General features: G+C 38.8%; 4 protein-coding genes across 4 annotated transcripts in view; 3 read left to right on the top strand and 1 right to left on the bottom strand.

Moving 5' to 3' along the window:
* Positions 1-13823, top strand: part of LOC149049115 (uncharacterized) — a 47746-nt gene that overhangs the window by 20026 nt on the left and 13897 nt on the right. The gene's annotated exons all lie outside the window — the stretch shown is intronic.
* Positions 3905-6888, top strand: LOC149049119 (uncharacterized). Its single transcript, XM_089199351.1, has 5 exons — positions 3905-4113; positions 4257-4424; positions 5347-5565; positions 6166-6295; positions 6533-6888. Exons 1-5 carry the CDS (start codon positions 4026-4028, stop codon positions 6768-6770), a joined length of 843 nt encoding a protein of 280 aa, XP_089055477.1. The 5' UTR covers positions 3905-4025; the 3' UTR covers positions 6771-6888.
* LOC149049117 (tomoregulin-1-like) lies at positions 8226-13334 on the top strand. Its single transcript, XM_089202353.1, has 3 exons — positions 8226-8277; positions 9330-9536; positions 13065-13334. Exons 1-3 carry the CDS (start codon positions 8226-8228, stop codon positions 13187-13189), a joined length of 384 nt encoding a protein of 127 aa, XP_089058479.1. The 3' UTR covers positions 13190-13334.
* On the bottom strand, positions 10558-11768 carry LOC149049118 (52 kDa repressor of the inhibitor of the protein kinase-like). The gene is made up of 2 exons (XM_089199352.1): positions 11525-11768; positions 10558-11102 (listed from the first exon to the last, which is right to left on the bottom strand). Exons 1-2 carry the CDS (start codon positions 11652-11654, stop codon positions 10669-10671), a joined length of 564 nt encoding a protein of 187 aa, XP_089055478.1. The 5' UTR covers positions 11655-11768; the 3' UTR covers positions 10558-10668.

Here is a 13823-nt window from a genome sequence, read left to right as displayed (position 1 = left end):
CAGGGATATTTGCTTGGGACTCTAACATGCGGTCACACAAAGAGTTTCAAAACTTCGGAACTTTTGATAAAAGATGTGGAAACTTATAAAATTCTCGGTAAGTGTAAAATACAACAAATTAACAAGCATTGTGTTAATTTTACAAGTTATTCTTCAAAAAGCATATATTTTTTCATGCACAATTTGAAGGCTTTGCGTTGTTTGGCGTCACACTATGATTTTGTGATCATCTGATTGTAATCATATTCTTTTAATTCCACGTTCTCACGTAACAATTTTTACTTCACCTTCCGTAGGAACGCCCAAGTCTAAATATACAAGCCATTTTTTTTTTCTCTTTTGGGCGCTAAATCTGCATCGTCCATCCAGGCGCTAATAGTTCAGAAGCGTTATCTCCCGCCTCCCCTTCTAGGTTTGCTTCAGTCCCAAAGTCATGCAATTGTTTTTTTGTTCAAAGGTCTGGTGAGTGGTACAAAGGCCGACATTTTTGCCTTGGCACATGTCGTCGGGCCCTAAGCTAAAATGATCTCGCTAGTTTTTCCTTCTTTTCGCTCCTTCCTTAATCAAAATACATCCTTTTAGACCTCACAAACAAACAGAAAATTTAAAGAAGATTACTCAACTAGAAGGAGGAGGGCTGCAAAGTCTTAAAATCGACGATGAAAACATTCCCAATGATCGATATATGCATTTTCCACCGGACCGTACTCTAAAATCATTAAGGTGGTTTTCCTCCTTTTTGCTCCATTTTTGATCAAAATACCTCTCACAAATGAAGAGCAGACGTGAAGAAAAATGGTCAATTGTTAATAAACAGGCTTCAAAGAATAGATGTAATTTGTTGCGCCCTGCAAGCGATTTTTGTCTCCAAGTTGATTTTCGCGCATCCGTTTGGCTGTCATTTAGCCGCCATTTGGCCTCCATTTGGCCATATTTTGCACAAATCTGGCAGCTGATCTACCATGTTTTAAAGTTTTACAGATTTCATTGGATTTGAGTTTTCTTTTTGTTACGCAATTGACCTGAAAGCTATTTCGTTCTTGTGTTTTGTCCGTGTGAATCCTATTTGTCAAAATTTTAACGGTCAGCTAGATTTCGGCAAAGATTTAATTTTTCTTTTAGCGCCATCCTACAATATCTTTTATGCTGTTAGTCCGTAAGTTTTTCTGGCTTTGAATAAAAGCTGTCTTGTAACCTAATTTTTTTTCTGTTGTTCTTATGCATATGGATTAGTGCTCCTTAGGTGAAAAAATGAAGCATTTTACCGGCCGCTAATAACCTGCATCAATCAAAGAAAATCATGAAACAAAGCTTTCATGTACGCATAAACGCAAATCGCTCAGACAATCCCTAACAAAACCGCTAGCTACGTATACGCGGACCAGTTATTATTACTTCGTATGAGAATTCGCCTTTTTATTCCTCAAAAAATCCTCGACTCAGGAAAGTTCGTGTTAACGCTTCAACGGCGTCTATTTTGGGGTAAATTTTCTTTAACTCGAATCTTTTGCCTTTACTCAATAAACGTTCTGTTCATAAGTCTGGGAGTTTATTGGTTTGCTTTTTAAAGGATGATTCTGCTGTGAAATTTCCCGTTCAAAATGTGTTTTTTACGCTCTTTTTGCGACAGTAAATGGCGATTAATTCAATCCGTGACGCACGAGCCTTGTTGCTATGCAACTTAAAAGCAAAGTCGAGAAAGGATAATGTCGATAACAAAGAGAACAAAAAATGAGTCGTTTTTCCCTGTTTTCCTTGTGTTGCGCGGCGCTCAGTTGCACTTGAAATATTTTCAGAATTCTTTTGCATTTCCTTTTTATATAACTTTCAGGCATAGCACGTAAAAGGGATAAATCACACAGACTAGTTAAAGGTTGCTCTCAGATAAGGACCTACGCAGCGCGGCTTTATCTTCATTTCTGCGATCCAGTTATCTTGTCAAATGGAACTGAATGTATTAAAGAAGGTATTTTTGACCTTTTTTTATACATCTATCTACATGATGACAGTTAAGTAAAAGAGATATGCCCGATGCATTTACGTGCGCGATTTTAGGTGTCTGTAGCACAGTTATGACCTGCGGTTTAAAATTATTTTAACTTTATCACATGACCAGTGTGGCACAATGGGCGCCTTTATTGTATGACACATATAAGAAAAGTTCCCATTTGATTGCGTAAGGGGGGCCGGAAAAAATCGTAGGACTTAGCGGGCAGCCGTGCGAGAAAGATTGCCCGAAAATTTTGTTGCTGTAACAATCCTAATATTTCTTTCGATGATTTTTACTGTGAATTGTATCACCCATAGATTATCCATGGCAATTTGGAATTGCGTTCAAAGCAATAGGAACCAGCTGATCATCGCTGGTAGATGGATAAAGTCTAAGGAGAAGGGAAAACGGAGAAATTAGGATGATCATGTGTAAACTAAATCCATATCGGCTAATTTAGGTAGGGCTAGACGGGAAAATATATCGCCCGAGGTCACGACACTCGGACTGAGCTTAACGAAGTTCGAGCGTCATAACCACCAGCCAAATATTTTCACGTATATCTCTCCCACTCATGTAATTCTTAACTATCACGTTGTGTGTCGCTCAACATCGTATAGCACTAAACTGAGTTCGTATTCACTCATTTGCTTTCAGCTTGTCCAATGTCGTTACATGTCTTTCTTCGTAAGACGATATTTCCTAATTTGGTGTCATCATCTGCATCGGACAAGAACCACACTGCCAGACATGCATGGCTCAATGACATTGCTTCTCTCAGATCACTCAAGACACCTAAAAAGTAACATAGATAACTTATTTTGTAGAAGCTGATCTGACTTTTAATCAACCTGCTCTCCTGTTAACTCCCAAATCGATTCCTACTAAACGTTTCGAAATCCAAATGTAGATTTGAAGATGAGGGAGTAGGTCAGCATCACCTCTTCGGCGTTTTTTAATAGCTTTTGTGACTACAAACACCAACAAAGGTTTTTCGCCGCGGTCTCTTTCGTTGGCCAGCTTTTTGGTGGTGTTTAGGCTATGATCCAGGCTCCCCATTTGGTGGAATAACTAAGCAATCATTTTATACAAATTTAAATATGGCTTCAAGCGTAAGTTTTGAAGGGGTTTGCAAACACACCGGTCCATTGTTGAGCATGGGCAATAGGATCAACTTCCCCACAAAAATTTCAACCATTTTGTTTTGAGCTTAAAACTCTTTATGCCGGATGTTCGTAACTCTAAGAAGACACCTGGTTCTGAAAGCACGCCTCGCAGCCGTTACCCGTTACAAAGTTCGTACATACGCAGACGTTTGACGGCTTCGCGTACCAGAAAGCCCTATATGATTTCAATTGTTAATTTGATTAATAGTTCCTGGTGTGCCTCGGGAAATGGCAAGAAAGCAGAATTACTGCTCCTGGATCTTGGCTATGGAGATTATTCCATATCAGCGATTTCTACCCAAGGAGCAGTAACAGAAAAGAGTTGGGTCAGCAGTTATCTCGTCTATTTGAGATCTCAACATGAAATTCTTTACCTACTTGCTGATGACAAAGGAAACATCAAGGTGGCTTTCATGACAAACGTTCTATGTAGTTACTTGAAGTTAGTCACCGATATCTACTCATATCTAAACTCAAGGAAAGTGGGCGCTAAGACCAGTTGTTAACATTGTTTGTAGTGCGCAGTCGAAAGTGGAGAAATTATAGTCATACTATCGTCATTCTTTTTCTTATCTTTCTATTTAAATCATTATTTTACTTCTTTTCTTTTTTTTATTCAAATTGGCAAAACTTTCTGCAACTCACTAATGGTAAAATGTTTTAGATATTTTTTCTTGTAGAGAAATTCAAAGATGGAGAAATAAGCAATTCACTAACTCGTTAGATCATTAGTTTTCAACAACACCTACATGACGCTTTTTTAGGAGTTTGAGGGAAATACGGACCAGTCCTCTATCGTCCGTCACTGGCTGAAGCCTCACTTGCATGCTGCAATAGTTGTTTTATACCCTACATCTTATGTTGGTCGGATGTGTATGAGTGTCGAGATATATGGATGCCGCACTGACGACATATCCATGTTGACACCGTTTTCATCAAAGCAAAGGCAGCGAGATGGTAAGACTTATTAAAACTGTGAAGTTAAAAACATATCAAAGACTTTCAAAATTTTCTCTACCCCTTTTCATTCTTACTGTATGCGTCTCGATGATGGTAGAATTTAATTGACCATTAAAATTTAACATGTCATTTTTTCGCAGAACCAATTCGCTGTAACCTGCCCAAACAGCCTGGTAATTGTAAGGCTTCATTTCCCAGATGGTTTTTTAACAAGGAAACTAAACAATGTGAACCGTTTAGTTATGGTGGATGCCATGGAAACCTTAACAACTTTTTGTCTGAATATGACTGTTGGAAAGGATGTCGAGGTAAATGACATGCCAGGCTGGTAAATGTAGGTTATTGACCACAAATTGTTGGTATAGTAAAACAAGGTATACGAAAGATCTTATGATTTCACGCGCATTAGAAACTCAGAGCTTCTAAATACCCGATCTCAGGGGGCATATCCAGGAGTTTTCGGATAATGACATGTCTAAACCTTCAGTTGCTTTGGTAACTGCTACTGCTACTGCTAATGATTGATACCTTATTGGATTAAATTACAAAGACCGGATATTGCATTTCTAGTGTTCTGATTGGTTCAGTCAGCTCTGGTTATCAGCTATTAACCCTGCAAACATTGTTGCTCGCGCGCGATTAGTCTAAACGCAACACGTGAACGAATATGCGGTAGCTAAAACTGGCAAATATCCAACTATGTACTCCAAGCGATCTTACGACGAGAGCCTTCGTTTTGCATTTGATTCAAGATTAGAGAGCGTTAAGCTTTTGTTACAAAACGAGGGACGTTTCGTTTTTCATGAAGTCGTATCAGCGAATACTGAAAGTAAACATCCGCGCGAAAAACTCTAAGCTGTTCGTAAACAGTTTTTTCCCGAGCGTAGGGAACAGTACCTCTTCCTGGAACAGTATATCTTCCTCGTATCTTATAGTTATCCTCGAGCTTCGCTCTCGGAAAACCTTTCGCATCTAGGAACAGATAATGTTCGCAGACAAACATCAAATGCATATTTTCACGCTTGCTTAATGGCGGCTCTTGTTTACATATACTGAATCACCATTTGCGGAAAATGATTCACCTAAGTGTTGCCATCCTGAATTTACTTTTGGCTGGAAGCGAACCTTAAGGACTTGAGAAACTTGCCGAGATTGATAGGTGTCCGTATGACAAGAGTCTTCGTAAGAAAAGGCGCGACACTATCTTTTCCACCTTCTCAATGTATCCAGCATTTATAGATTGCAAGAAAAGGTGTCATCCCGCTTTCTCTCGCTGCGTGAACAGCAACAGAAGCGAAGAGGAATGCGAGTGCATTCAGGAATGTCCTAAGGTGATGAAAGAAGTTTGTGGCTCAGATAATGTGACGTATGACAACGAATGCCTGTTGAAGAAAGCAGCCTGCGAAAAATACACTGAAATAGAGATCGTGGATAAAGGACCCTGTACAGGTATGCAACCAAACTGTTTGGCGTGGTATATTCAAGGCGGCCTACAGCAGACACGAAAGGAAAAACCTGAGTTATAATTCTCAAGACATCTAATGGTGAACAAAAGTGACGCTAATTTGCAGTGAATAAAACGAATTCGAAAAAAAGCTAACATCCATACACTGAATTAAGACTCAATGCTTATTCAGAAAGAGAAGAGAGGAGGAGAAACCCAATGAGCAAGACATTATTTCATGGCCCTCATACTTTAAAGATTGCCAAACTCCCTATTCCGGCCGCCACGACAAACCACAAATGTTGTGTAGCCTGTGCTATGTGGGTGCGTGATATCAATAGCAGCGGCGGTGCTGCTTCTATTATTTATATATCTCTTTCCCAATTGTCTTAGAATTCTTTTTCCCATTCCACTCGCAGCCTTGCAGCTTTTCCTCAGAGATCCCATAAAACCGCTAACTAAGTGGGTTATTGATATATGAACACTCCTTAGCCCGTTCTACGACGCTAGCGAAGGACCCCCTTGTTTAAAAAATTCTGTCCTTCTTTCTTATGTCACCTTGCACTTTATAGCAACTAAGCGCGATCTTATTTACTCCTTATAAGCTTGCACGTCATCACTGGGATTGGAAAATGGACAAATAAGAGACAAGCAGATCTCGGCATCCTCAGAACTTGACAAACAGCACGCCGCTAAACAGGGAAGGGTTTCCCTGAGCAGCTCTCCTCAAGACAGGTAAACGATGAAAGAATGATATTAGGTTAAGGTTAGTCCCCTTTTAGGGTTCGAGTCTTTTGGCTCGAGCGGGATTCAAGCTTGCGAAGGTAAGATCGCAAAAAAAGTATTAACGAATTTCACGAGATATTGATATTGGTTCAGGTTAATACCGGGCCCGACTAATCGGGAAACAGAAGTATTTTGCAGAGAATCCAATATTATGGAAAGTAATAGCTGTTACTGTCTTGCCTCCAGCTCCTGGTGCAGTGCTCCAACTCTTGACATGGGAACACAATATCTACAAGTGGATTTGCTGTCAGTCCATATTCTGTCAGGGTTTTCTACCCAAGGCGCCGTCACAGAAAAGTTTTGGGTCAGCAGATATCATGCTCGTTACAGCTTGAATGGTACTGATTGGATATTAATCGAGGGTCACGAAGGAAGAATCAAGGTGACTCTTAGAGAATTTTACGTTCAACTTCCTAATAGTTAACCTTTCACATCACACTCAAATATAGCCATTGCCAGATACCACAGACACGATTTCATGAGTCCTTTCGTAAAAAAGCCTAAATAACTCCTCACGCAATAAAATTCTCAGAATATATGCATATCGTTAGAAGTAAATTCGTCGTTTGGTAGGTTAATTCTTCTTTATTCTCTTTCTTCACAAATTAATATAACGGGGACTAGCTTCTATCTGACAGGGAAAACTAGAGTCTCCGCATATAAAGGTGACACTACGGATGACGTTTCTAAGCCGTCAATCTTCTTGTGTCGTCATCGTAACATCTCAACTAGCGAATCACGCTTGACTACGTATTATAGTTCCTACATACTGAGTATGCACCTTCGAGTTGTTTACGCAGTTACAAAATCAATTTCTAACTTAATTTTCGTATCTTTACGGTTGAGATCGGCCAGAACAGAAACGAGATCGATAGTATAAAAATTACAAATAACCTTGGTTCTGAGTACTATTTATACCTGAAAGGGTATCTTAAGAGAAAATCACCTTTAACGATTGTTACATAACAACATCTTTGTCACAAGAGTTAAAGAAGAAAGGCGCTCACAAGTACCGCCCCCAAATTGCTTTTGGTTGCGAAACATGAGGGGTATCACCTGTTTACCCTTAAATTACCTCTGGGAACACGAAGGTGTCGAACGCGACCTATTACCAGGGAGATTTCCTCTTCCTGGACTAACAATTAAATTAGTTAATAACATGGCTTATCACGAGTTCCATGTCAACCTCACGATCACAACGAGCAAAACGTGATTAAGCTCACCAGGAGAACGTGGCCAAACTTACAAGAAGAACGTGACCAAACTCAACCTTTAAGATAAGACCACCAAGAAGGAGTACGAAGTAATCAACCTGCCCTTTTTATAATTTGCATTAAATGACTTAAAATAATATAATATTTCCATTCCTTTCTTTCCGACACCAATACAAGGAAACCCTTACGATATTGTAGATGAACTAAAATTGTAATTTTATCATTTAACAATATGCTTAAATTGAAGGGAAAACTGTTTAAAAGAGTCTTGAGGTTTATCTTAAATTCTTTATTAATTGTTAAGCCTTGTCTGTGAAAACGGCTCTGATGTTGCTGTTTTTTTGCGTGAATTTAATGTCTTCCTACTAAGAATAAAATAGAAAGAGTTGGCGTATAAAAGACACTCAACTGACCACAAGTAATTAATTGACTCCACAATTAAAATCCTCATAAACACAGAAAACTTTAGAGATGGAGAAAAAAACCATTCAGTTAAACGTTAGACCATCAATGTGCGACCTTGACCAACTGAATTTCCTTTTCAAATCTAAAAGGAATTTAAGGGAAATACGAACCAGTCCTCTATCGTCCATCACTGGCTGAAGCCTCGTCTCGAAGCTCGTTTCGTTCGTTTCTCCCCTACCTCTTTTTTCGGTCAGCGGTGCATGCGTGTAGAGCTTTACGGTTGCAAAGAGTCACACTTATACACGGATGAAGGTAAGATTTGTCACAAACTGTGTGGATAAACTGCTAATAAAATGTTTTTGACAGATCAGATTACCATTTGGAATCTTAAACGCAGTCAGTGCCATTGTTTTGAAAATACTTTAGACGGTGATGGAAAGTATGTGGGTTCTAAAGCACTTGTCTCCTCTAAGTTGCAACACTGGCCAATTCTCTCCACCCGAGAATAAAACTTTTTTCTTACAAACTACGGTGCTATACAAGGTTTCCTAACCCTGAGAAAAGTCGTAACACACGTGAAAAAAAAAAATTTTTTTCACGTGTTTTTAATATCGCCAATCAGCTGCTGAAACGTCACTCGCCTTTCGCGCCACTCGGTCATGTTGATGAATGAAGAACAAAGCCTTTACCATTCTTAATCCAAGGTCGTTTGTCGGATTATTTTCGGATTATGGCTGCTAAAAAAATGAAAAATCCGTATCGCTTACAGACAGTGACGTTCAAACTTTCATAGAAGAGGAAGAAAACCAAAATACGAAAAGAAAATCCGAAAGTTACTTGTTCGTATTTCATGGCCATTCTCGTGGCTCAGAACGAAAATCGACAATTGAAAGATTTGCTACAGGCTTATTTTGGCCGTGTACCTGACAGATTTTTCCTGTCGGTAAGGACCAATTCAGTAACTGAGAATTTAGTATACTGAAAATTAGACCCATTTTTTTTTGTAGATTCAACGCCTGTTTTCTTCTTTAATGCACCAATTCAAGGACTGTCGATCCTTTTATTTTCATTCATTAATAAAGTCGACTTTTTTGGTCAATAAAGGGCGATTGTGTATAGATGATAAATAAAATAATACATGGTTGCTTGTGGAGATGAAATTTCAAAATAAACATTCGAAGAGAAATTCCATATCTACGCGCGTCTGTCCATTATTCTCTATATCTACTCCATAAACTTCTGCAGTTTTCAAAGATGGCGAAAATTTGAATTTGCTTGTGTTCCGGATATAAGTTTTTTTACAAGCTCCAGCAGTTCCCAGATGTTCTAAGTTTAAAAGTTTCAATTACATTGTCACCTCTTAGGCTGCAACAAAAAGTGTTCTCCGTTTTCTCGCTGCGTGAAGCACAAGGGAAACGAAGAAAAATGCGAGTGCATTCAGGAATGTCCTAAAGCTGTGAAACAAGTTTGTGCCTCGGATAATATGACATATGACAACGAGTGTCTGTTGAACAAATCAGCTTGCGAAAAGGAAGAAGAACTAACTTTGGTGAAACACGGAACTTGTGCAGGTATTTCTTTTCTAAAGAAGCTTTGTGCTATGTCTGAATCAGGGGTGGATCCAGGATTTTGAGTGAGTAGTTTCCACCCGAGGACCCACTCCTGCTAGGGGGGTTCGGGGGCATGCCCCCCCGAGAAAATTTGAAATTTGGAGCTCTCTAAAGGCCATTTCATGCATTTTTAGAAAATTTAATTGCCCCCAAAAGACTAAAAAAGCATGTAATCAAAAAGGCAAAAAACATTTATTTTTCTTGAAAGTACTACAGGAAACACTCTGATCTACAAATATTCCACCTTTAGCTACTGTGCAAACCAGTGTATATAGTGTTTTCAGGAAGGCCAAATCATCACCAAGACTTTTCACACTGGAAAACATCACCTCCCAGTCAGGAAAATCAAGATGTGGAGAAAAAAAAACGAACCAAGTGTTAGTGTTTTTGATAACAAAAGAAAAACAAGCACAATTGATGATATAGTTTAAAGATTGATAATAAAAAATCTACTTGCCTTTTTCATCCTTGGGACCACAGGCTTACCATCCATAAAGCCCTTCTCTCTCTCAAATTTCTTCTGTGTTGTGCTCCTATAATGAATGAAATGAATGAAAGCCAGGCTCAATAAATCCAAATGTTTAGCAACACTAAAAACAACACTTCCTGAGCTGGCTTTTATTCATTTCATTTATAGGAGCACAACACAGAAAAGAATTTGAGAGAGAGAGAAGGGCTTTATGGATGGTTAGCCTGTGTTGGGAGCTGGAATTCAAAAAATAAAACAATTATTAGAAAAATATAAATTATAAGAATCATAAAATGATATACAAATTGAAGTAAAATGATAATTTGAAATAATACTAGCCTTTCTTCATCCTTGGGAATTGCTGTGAAGCTGGTTGAGTTCAGTGAAAATGTTTGTTAACCATTTAAGCTTAACATGAAAACCCAATGTCAATGTCAATGGAAAATCATCACAAGTAAAACAAAATAGAAAATAACCTTGAAATGAGTTGAAAAAAGTTATACAGTCACCAGTTTGAGCTTCTGTACTGTTCTCCATCAGTTTAAGGATTATGAGACTTAGAGGCCATAACCCAGACAGAACATAACTCACAAGTACTCTAGAAACAGCTGGTGCAAAAAATTATTACAAAATGTTTGCCATTCTCATTCTCCTAGGATGTAACTCAGCAAATAAATCTATTATAGGTTCAAGGTCAAAATCCATGTCTCTGTGGGCATGCATCAGTGCCAATCCATTCAGTCTGTCCTGGGTCATTGTATTTCTCAAATAGTTCTTAAGATTCCGAAGGGATGATATAGATCTCTCACAAGATGCAGATGAAATTGGAATTGTGATCAGGACTTTCAGCATGGAATAGATGTTGACATATGCATCTTTGTCAATATCCTTCAGTGTAGCCTCCAAACTGTCAGGAATAATATCTCCTCTGTTATCCCTCCCCTTCCACAATCTCTCCCATAACAAAAGCTCTGCCTGTAATCCTGCATAATTTGGTATGTCCTGTCTGTAATGGTTACAAAATTCCAAAACATTGGCCTTCCAGGCAGGGTCAGTAGCTTAATCGAAATACCTTTATAGCAAACAAATACATCATCCTGGAATCTGGTGTTTAGTTGCTGGAGTACATGGTCAAGAAAAACTCTAGTGAGATTGATCTTGAAATATCCCTCAGGAGTTGCAGCAGGAGCATTATTTCTATGCATTTGTCTCTGGGCTATCCTTGGCATTTCTGGCTGGACTGCTACTTGTCTTGCAATGGTCACTGCTTCCTGGTAGAGATTATGATGTCTGTTATCAATGTCAGTGCTCATGTCTTTAGCGTTTCGCCCACACTGAACTCCAAAACAAACACAAGCTAAACAAAATGCTCCATCGAAATATTTGGAGTAAGCTAGCCATGGAAATCTTTTCAGCTAGCCCGAGACAAACTTACGAGATTTTCCATTTTCCATTGACACGGGGAAATCAAAAAGCTCACCTGGTTTCCACACGTTTTCGACGAACTCCAGCTTCTGATGCGGCGAGTAGTTGTGGATCTCGTCGAAAACTAGGCCAATGTCGAAGGGAGAACAATCCTCCCTCCGACAAACAGGATCTCCGCGAGTCATAACACTAGTATTTTTTAAACGTTTAACAGTAAATTCCGTCGTTAACCCCTGAGCAAGTTCAAAAGTACTTGTATTGTAGGAGCAACGAAAGAGACCCGTTGGGGGAGGAACTGCCTTTTTTATACTTTGTCAGTAGTTTCCAAGGTAGTTTCCAAACACAACTAGCCAATCAGAAGAGTGTTTTGAGTGAGTTCCGATGACGAAATCTTTGCTAGCCAATCGTGAGGGGTTTTGACTGTGTTCCGCCTGTTATTGTCACCAAATAACAAGGACTTACACCCACCGGTTGCGTAAAGATTGGCTCCACGAACATTTTCCGACGGCTTTCGACGGTTTCCGAGGTGTAATCGAAGCTCGAAAGGCCAGCGCGTGATCCGGAGCGCTCCCGAACGCCTCATGACCGCAATTATAACGAAATTAGTCATTCTAAACCTATTTTCTTTAATAAATAACTGTAAAACAGGAAGATGGTTTATTTCTGGAAGACGTTTAGTGATTTCCACAAAAGTATCAGTAGTTTCCAAAGGGAAATTAGAGTGTTTTCCAAAAGTACTTTTATCAACATTTAACTAGGTCGGAAAAAATTTGAGTGAGTTCCGGAAATCAGGTAAACTACCCTGGATCCACCCCTGTGAATCATCAGATGCACCTCTGGAGTAAATGCGAACCAAAAAAAATAAAAACTGTATATTCTCTTGAAGTAAACGGTAATCTAATTCATAACTGATTTTATCTACTTTTCTTGTAATCCTAAAAACACATTCTATTGGTCTGATACGAAAATTCCTTTTTCTCACATCAGATGCAAAAGTGTTTTTAAGTCTTCTCTGATGATTCGGCAGGAAGCTTGAAGACTCACAGCTCACGCATAACAAGAATTACTTAATTCACTCGTACCCTTCGACTCCATGTCCTCGGGTGAAAGTTGATACAAAGAAGACACACCATATTTATTACTCTATGAGTGTCGTTGTCACAACGGGCAATCAGAAAAAGGGGAAATAATTTACGAGCCAATCAGAACTCGGAGTAAAACCAACTAAACGGCCTAACGCGCAGGAAAACGTGAGGGACCAAACCGTGATGCGTTTTAGCTTTGCGTCTGATTGGTTGAGAGAGTGGCGGTTTCTGGACCAATCGCAGAGCAAAGTGATGTAAAACCCAAGTTATTCCGGATTACTACCGTCACTCAATAGAAAATGTCTCAATTATTCTAACAAGCATATTTATAACTTGCCTGGCAGGTATCTAAACAAATTATATTCCAAAAGGTTTTGGCCAGTTTCTGTTCCATTTTAGCAACTGCTATTTCGCTAAGAATACTCCCTGAATGTTTGAGGTTTTTAAAACTACTTTAGGAAAGGGATGAATTTCTTGATCTCACAGGCTATTTTTTCTTTCTTTCTTCAGCACCACTTTATGAGGTTAATTCTCAAGAGAATTTGTCTAGTACATTGAAGACAGTTTACATCTTCACTCTTTTATCAGTTATCGCACTACTAGAGGAACACTTTTGCCACTTACTGTGCTGCTAATTGAAAACTTTTTATCGGTAATTGTAGTACCTAAACCTTTTTTCAGTCAATGTACAACTTACAAGTGATATATTTAAACTTGTTCTTTTACTTAAGTGTCAATGGAATCCGATGTAAGCCAAAATAAACTGCTTAAATAAAACCAGCCGCAAGTAAGCTTCCTCTGTAGTGATTTCGACCTATCGATAACATTGTTCTCGACCAGAAGTTCCTCAGACACCTTTGAAGACTACAAGCTTATAAAGTCTTAATTCATTCGTCGTTGCATGTATGTCGTTTCAAACTTTAATTTGAAACTAAAACGGTTCTTTTCGAAGAAAAAATACTACACGTTGTAGGGTACAGGGGTTGGGGAGGGGCGAGGGGCGAGCGGAAAGAACTAAATGTGAAGATGCCTTGCGCGAACTTTCGCTAATGTTTCTCAAGACTTTTTGTAGACTACGAGTGTATTATTTAAACCTAAACTTTCAAAAATGTTAATTTCTATTTCTTTTTTCATAACATGCAGCCATATTACCTAAAAAAGTTTTAGGCGCAAATTGATGGCTAAAAACACGAGGTTGATGAGTCCAGAATTTTTACCACGAATCCTGTCTTTTCTCCCTAAAAACACATCCTAGTTTGTTTACAAGTA

The sequence above is a fragment of the Pocillopora damicornis genome, chromosome 3 (assembly GCF_964200805.1).
Source record: "Pocillopora damicornis chromosome 3, jaPocDami1.2, whole genome shotgun sequence".
In the NCBI taxonomy this organism is placed as follows: domain Eukaryota; kingdom Metazoa; phylum Cnidaria; class Anthozoa; order Scleractinia; family Pocilloporidae; genus Pocillopora; species Pocillopora damicornis.
The sequence above is the reverse complement of the archived record's forward strand: the minus strand, read 5'-3'. Positions and strand labels throughout refer to the sequence as shown.

What these genes read in the sequence shown, in the direction of transcription:
- LOC149049119 (XM_089199351.1), top strand. Translation starts at nt 4,026, where the DNA reads ATGTGTATGAGTGTCGAGATATATGGATGCCGCACTGACGACATATCC. An exon ending in GGATAAAGGACCCTGTACAG is followed by an intron (nt 5,566 to 6,165) that starts GTATGCAACCAA and finishes ACTCCTTATAAG; the next exon opens with CTTGCACGTCATCACTGGGA. An exon ending in AGCAGCTCTCCTCAAGACAG is followed by an intron (nt 6,296 to 6,532) that starts GTAAACGATGAA and finishes TCTTGCCTCCAG; the next exon opens with CTCCTGGTGCAGTGCTCCAA.
- LOC149049117 (XM_089202353.1), top strand. Translation starts at nt 8,226, where the DNA reads ATGCGTGTAGAGCTTTACGGTTGCAAAGAGTCACACTTATACACGGAT. An exon ending in ACACTTATACACGGATGAAG is followed by an intron (nt 8,278 to 9,329) that starts GTAAGATTTGTC and finishes GTCACCTCTTAG; the next exon opens with GCTGCAACAAAAAGTGTTCT. An exon ending in GAAACACGGAACTTGTGCAG is followed by an intron (nt 9,537 to 13,064) that starts GTATTTCTTTTC and finishes TTCTTTCTTCAG; the next exon opens with CACCACTTTATGAGGTTAAT.
- LOC149049118 (XM_089199352.1), bottom strand. Translation starts at nt 11,654, where the DNA reads ATGACTCGCGGAGATCCTGTTTGTCGGAGGGAGGATTGTTCTCCCTTC. An exon ending in CGAAAACGTGTGGAAACCAG is followed by an intron (nt 11,103 to 11,524) that starts GTGAGCTTTTTG and finishes ATTTCGATTAAG; the next exon opens with CTACTGACCCTGCCTGGAAG.